We start from the raw sequence: 6,305 nt of genomic DNA on the forward strand, positions 1-6,305 counted from the left end.
CCTACAATTTGAAATGTTTACATGAAAATATATTTGATTTTATAACGTTTGGCAGTGAAAAGTCAAAATCGATAAAAAGTGACACGGGACAGAAATGCTTGGAACGACAGTAAAGAAATAAAAAAAAAGGTTTCAATTTTGTTTAGTACTAGTTTTCACGGAAATCGCTTTTATTGTAAACCAGAAAAGTAATTTATTATTGTAAATTTACTAGTTAATTTCTGTCCGGAAAAAGTTTTCTGGATTACTCAATAGACTGGCAACAATTTAGACTTTTTTTTCGGAACATTGTTAAATCAAACGGTAATTGGCTTCACATACCATTTGTCAAATATGAGCTTTTTCTGAAAATTCTAGTTCACTCACAAGAATTCAGTAAAAAATGCCAACATCGTCTTGTGCATCCTAAAATCTGCAGATATATAGCTTAAGAGCATGTTCAGGAGTGTTTTAGTTCTAGATTCATAATTTTGACAGTTCTATAAAATAAAACTGAAAATTTTAAAACTAGAACTCGCTGTCCCCAGCAGTTTCAGCGGATGTTCTATTCGGTTTAAAATTCATATCTCGCCATGCCTTCAGCGTTACTGCATTCAAATTCATTTTCCTCAGTCTATCGGGTCTAAGCGTCTGTGCTGAAAACTTTGCATGTATTTCAAACACAGTTAAACGTGTTTTAAAATCAGCAACAAATATAACGGCGTCGTATAACAGTTTTAAATTTTAAAACAAAACTGTTCGAAATTATAAAACAAAAACGCACTGCTGGGGATGTGAATGTTTCAGTTCCAGTTCTACTTTGAAACTCCTATACAAAATAAAACGCTCCTGAACATGCCCTAAGGTGTAAGGATCAACATTGCCGAAGACTGCAAATTGATCCGATATTGCAGTAAAAAGATATTCTCATATAAAGTTATGTAATGCCTCTCTTTCTCGCACATGCTTAGAATAGGAAATTTCCAAAAACTTGTTTGGTCTTCAACGTTAAATAACTTTTTAGGGGAACCTCCAATCAATATGCGATCTTTTATAAAGCTTCGTTAAAAAATAAGCTACGTCACCGCAGGTATGGTATGCAGAGTTACTATGGAATTTTTATTGGATTTTAAGTTTTTATTTCCGAGTTTCCATATATATTCCTATAGAAACTTGAAACCTCTTGTGGGTGAACTAGAGCTATCGCATAAAGTAGTAGATACAGAACACTAGATTAGGATTGTCGCTGGCATCAGTGGTTGGAACATCATTGTTTTGATTCCGGGATATACCTGTCAAATGGGCCAAATAAAAAAAAGCAAAAAAATAATCCTCTATCGTCGATTCTATGCGACTAATATTTTTTGTTTCTTTTAGCCAGCAAAACAATGGCCATTCTTGGTAGATGTATTTTCACTAATTAGATTGCACAAATTGTTTAAATCTGTACTGAATTTTAATGAATTTTCATTTCCTTATGCGGTATATACAAACTCTTCTATTTCATAACAATAACAGTCGAAAATGTACACCGAGAAAATTCGTTATATTGAATATATTGATTTCACGCATATTTTTTTGCAACTTGCAGTAGCACATAAAAATTATCTGTCACGCATAGATATCATGTGAAAGCTAATGAAATTATAACAGATATGCCACATAGAAATTTGTTTCATAGCAGATATATTTTGGTGTTTACCAAATTTTCCTCCTTAGGGTGAAATATAGCATCACGTATTTTTTCTGTTTGACTCTCGTTTATTCTGCAGAAAATTTTATGCATTGGACGTTTTCGATTTTGAATGTATAAAACTCACAGCAGAATAAATGAGACTGAATTGGGTCATTAAGCTATATATAGTTTTCCGTTCCATTCGATAAATTTTAGGTCCAATATACATAATATAACATGATTTCAAAAAAAAATTCGTTGTAATACGTAAAAACGATTTTTTTGTTTTTTAAAATAAATCTAATGTAAACTTGGCAACCATACATAGGAAAACAGCGGTTGTTTACATCTGGCCTATCAGGACAACACCCAAAATGAAAAAAAAACTATATGCAATGTATGGTGTTTATGTCAAATAAAAATAACCCTGTGGAAAAACCGAGAAAACTTGACTTATTTTTTTCTGACAGGGCATCATTTGTCGTGAAATTCGATATGTCAAACCCTTCCTATAGTGTCAAATCCAGACTGTCAACATATTTCTTTATTTTAAATTTTAATATTATTTTCACGTTTCCTGAGTTGGAAAAAAATATTGTTGCAATCACGAAAATCAGCTTTATCGATGTAAGTAATAAAAAACGACTTTTTTTTCTCATTTAATGACCCAATTGAAGAAAGGCAAACTCTGCATTTTACTAATTCGAAGTTCAACTAAACGGTTTGTGGTTACAAGCAGGCCATATTTTTCTGCGTGTACCAAAAGTGCGGACCAAAGACTTTTACTAGAGAGACTTTCGATAACTTGGCAGATATATACCGAAAGCAAAAAAAACATGTTCCGAGGCGAAAACAATGGGAACACCAGCGACAATCCTTATCTAGTGTTCTATGGCCTGCTTTATGGCCTGCTTGTAACCACAAACCGTTTAGTTGAACTTCGAATTAGTAAAATGCAGAGTTTGCCTTTCTTCAATTCAGTCTCGTTTATTCTGCTGTGAGTTTTATACATTCAAGATCGAAAACGTCCAATGCATAAAATTTTCAGCAGAATAAACGAGAGTCAAACAGAAAAAATACGTGATGCTATATTTCACCCTAAGGAGGAAAATTTGGTAAACACCAAAATATATCTGCTATGAAACAAATTTCTATGTGGCATATCTGTTATAATTTCATTAGCTTTCACATGATATCTATGCGTGACAGATAATTTTTATGTGCTACTGCAAGTTGCAAAAAAATATGTGTGAAATCAATATATTCAATATAACGAATTTTCTCGGTGTACATTTTCGACTGTTATTGTTATGAAATAGAAGAGTTTGTATATACCGCATAAGGAAATGAAAATTCATTAAAATTCAGTACAGATTTAAACAATTTGTGCAATCTAATTAGTGAAAATACATCTACCAAGAATGGCCATTGTTTTACTGGCTAAAAGAAACAAAAAATATTAGTCGCATAGAATCGACGATAGAGGATTATTTTTTTTTGCTTTTTTTTATTTGGCCCATTTGACAGGTATATCACAGACTAACAGACATAACACTATGAGGGAATTCCCTCAAAAAACATCGATCCGACAATTTTCCCAGAACACTAGCTCCACCTTTTATTCACAGTCCCAATCACTCATTTACTGGTGGGTTACCCCTCAGGTTTGGGAACAATTTTTCACTAGTGGTCTATCCCCCATATGCTTGTTGATATGTCAGTGGCGCCATAATTTCAAATGTGGCCACAGTCCCAACTACAAATATATTTAAAATGACCGTTAAAGCGGGCGAAGCTTTGTTTTTGAGTGTTATGTCTGTTAGTCTGTGGGTATATCCCGGAATCAAAACAATGATGTTCCAACCACTGATGCCAGCGACAATCCTAATCTAGTGTTCTGTATCTACTCGATTTATAAATCAATGAATATGTCCCTTTATTTCCTGCTTTTAGTACAAACACTGGCATCAGACATCCTTTCTTTTTGCGCTGAGCACATTATTTATTTATATGTTGTATAGTGTGGTCATCGCATCATATTAGTTGATACTATCAGGTTTTTCCGTGAGTAGTTACGATTTCGCAATCAATACTAATAATTACTACGCTTTGTTCTATAGTCCTCAACTCTCAACCTACAAAATCATGTGGCCTGAAATTCAGACCGCTAAGGATGAAAACCGACGTGAATTGAAGCTTTCGGGTGCCGTCGTCCGAGATCGCTTTGAAGCCGACGATGGCCGTTTGGATGAAACTATCTACCAGCTGACGACTCTCAACTTACTGGACATTAACGATACGCCTCTCGGGGAGATATCTCCCAAGATAGGGGAGCTGAAAAATCTGCAATCCCTGCTCTTATTCCGAAACAAAATTAGCACGATTCCAGCGGAGCTTGGACAACTTTCGTCGCTGAAGGTGTTGGATTTGTCCGGGAATCAGATTGAATCTTTGCCGGTGGAACTGGGTCAGTTGAAGCTACTGACCACGGTCAACTTTTCCGGCAACAAGCTGACCCGGGTTGATTTAAGTCAGTTTGAATACCTGAACGTCTGTAATTTGGCGGCTAATCAACTTGAGGAATTCCCGATGCTTTATTGTGGCAAGGATGTACATTATCTATCTGAGGTAAGACAGTATTTTGTAATTAAATGATCAAATGAAAGGCTGGTTGAATAACGGGAATAAGCTTATCAGGGAAAAGAATCTTTTACGGTAAAGTGATCAGATGTTTTCATAATGAATGCGGGACTTATTAACAATGTAGGTTTTCCAAATATTGCACAACTTGTCTAAGACTGAGAAACTTTTCGTAAGGATTCATGATCTGGCTCACATTAGAAGTCAAACAGGGCACCATGGTAATCAGAACAAATTGGCTCAATTTGCATATTTCTCTCGTTCGGAGGTTAGACAGCACGGCTTAAAACTTTTGTGAGTGTTTTCAACAATATGAATCAACAATATGGGCATTTTAGAATAAAAATCAGCGATTTGGTAAATGCGGGACGTTTTGACATGCGCGACAAGACCTCAAAACATGGGACTACCGCCTAATTCGGAACGTCTGGTCACTTTATTTTAGGAGAAATTTACACGAAATGATTGATTTTTTTTTTAAATTTTAGCTGAACTTGGAGAAAAACCGAATCAAAGAAATTCCAGCTAGTTTGACAAAACAAGCCGGACTTAAAAACTTGAATGTCGCAGAGAACAAGATTGAATTAGTTCCACAGCTCCTGGTGAAATGTCCAAAATTAAAAGGTAAGATTGGGGTATGCCATTGAAAAAGAGTTGCTAATTTCATTTTGTTTCCAGAAATCAATCTCAAGGATAATCCATTGAAGGACAAACGTCTCAAAAAGCTTGTGGACCAGTGCCGTAGCAAACAGGTACTGGATTACGTTGAAAAGAATGGTCACATCATAGCGGAGCACAACGAATCTAGTGTCGCCGACAATCGTGATTCGGCCAACAACGAGTTGGAACTGCCAGTGCCAGTCGAACACCGTCAAAAAGTTACCATTATCATTCCGGCTAACGAGGCGCGCAAAGTATTCATCAGCCAAGAGGCAAAATCAATTCGTCCCTACGTGCTCAATTGTATTGTCCGAAACTACACAATCAGTAGCATGAAGAAGTTCCTTCAGCTGCAAAACGAACTACATGACAACGAATGTGGCAAGCGCGAGCTAGCAACAATCGCCACGCACGATCTGGCCAAAGTAAAGGGCGATGTTCGGTGCCAAGCTGATTTATCGGAGCAGATTCAGATCACACCGCTAGGGGCGAAAGCTAAAGTAACTGCCGCAAAGTATTATGATGACCTGAAACAGCAAGCCGAAATAATTCGGAAGGAGAAAAAGCGAAGCACCTATTCCGGAGTTCACAAGTTCATCAATCTACTGGAGGGAAAGGTTTTCGTTTTCTTCGCCGACGAAGAAAAAGTAATCAGTCTTCCTCCGCTAACGAACTGCGATGAAACGAAGATTTCGCCCGAAACCAAAGACATGTTGCTGGAGGTGACCAGTTCTGTCAGCTTGGAATGTTGCCACAAGGTAATGGTTGAGCTGCTGAAAAAGATGCTTCTGATGGATGTCCAGGTTACACGAAGTCGCACCGAAGGAAAGAAGAAAGTTAAGGGAAAGGGAACCACTGTTGTAACGTACGACCGGTCGATTGAGATGATAGTGGAGCAAGTTCGGCTGCACTGTGACGATGGAACGTTTCATTCGGTGTTCCCCGGCAAGGGTGACCTCGCGTATCCAGAGGAGGAGAAAATCGACATCGAGTTCAAGTGAGGTTAACTTGTAAGTTCATCATTCGAATGTGAATTCTTTAATGAAAAATGGATTCAATCCAGTTTGATATCGCCCTGTGAGAATAAAGGTGCATCAAATGCCATAGCGGAAGGATTTAACTGTCATAGTGTATAACCAAATCCCTCATTCGTACAACTTTGTCACTTCGACCACCAATCAGCTTATGTTTCGTGGTTGCCCCCTTTTTGCTTCTCCCGAATCTCTTGTAATTGGAAACAGATTGCCTCTTGATCAACAGGAGGCGTACCAAATATTAAAATTTTTGACAAAAAAAATGTTTAAAAAATGTTCTCATTGCTGTTCATCAGTAATCAATCGGGCCGTCCAAG

At 37.0% G+C, this 6,305-nt stretch overlaps 1 protein-coding gene across 2 annotated transcripts; it reads left to right on the forward strand.

Moving 5' to 3' along the window:
• The first annotated feature begins 3,588 nt into the window (after nucleotides 1-3,588).
• Nucleotides 3,589-6,069, forward strand: LOC131691670 (leucine-rich repeat-containing protein 47-like). 2 transcript variants are annotated; one of them, XM_058978245.1, is made up of 4 exons: nucleotides 3,589-3,718; nucleotides 3,775-4,282; nucleotides 4,783-4,918; nucleotides 4,973-6,069. In XM_058978245.1, exons 2-4 carry the CDS (start codon nucleotides 3,800-3,802, stop codon nucleotides 5,953-5,955), a joined length of 1,602 nt encoding a protein of 533 aa, XP_058834228.1. In that variant the 5' UTR covers nucleotides 3,589-3,718; nucleotides 3,775-3,799; the 3' UTR covers nucleotides 5,956-6,069. The 2 variants fall into 2 exon arrangements, with proteins under 2 accessions (XP_058834228.1, XP_058834229.1); XM_058978246.1 differs by having other exon boundaries at nucleotides 3,610-3,710.
• The last annotated feature ends 236 nt before the right edge of the window (nucleotides 6,070-6,305 follow it).

This window comes from Topomyia yanbarensis, chromosome 3, assembly GCF_030247195.1.
Source record: "Topomyia yanbarensis strain Yona2022 chromosome 3, ASM3024719v1, whole genome shotgun sequence".
Taxonomy (NCBI): Eukaryota; Metazoa; Arthropoda; class Insecta; order Diptera; family Culicidae; genus Topomyia; species Topomyia yanbarensis.

Excerpts from the sequence above, each read along its gene's own strand:
- LOC131691670 (XM_058978245.1), top strand. The coding sequence starts at position 3,800 with ATGTGGCCTGAAATTCAGACCGCTAAGGATGAAAACCGACGTGAATTG. Across the intron at positions 4,283-4,782 it reads ATGTACATTATCTATCTGAG|CTGAACTTGGAGAAAAACCG; the intron begins GTAAGACAGTAT and ends TTTAAATTTTAG. Across the intron at positions 4,919-4,972 it reads GAAATGTCCAAAATTAAAAG|AAATCAATCTCAAGGATAAT; the intron begins GTAAGATTGGGG and ends TTTTGTTTCCAG.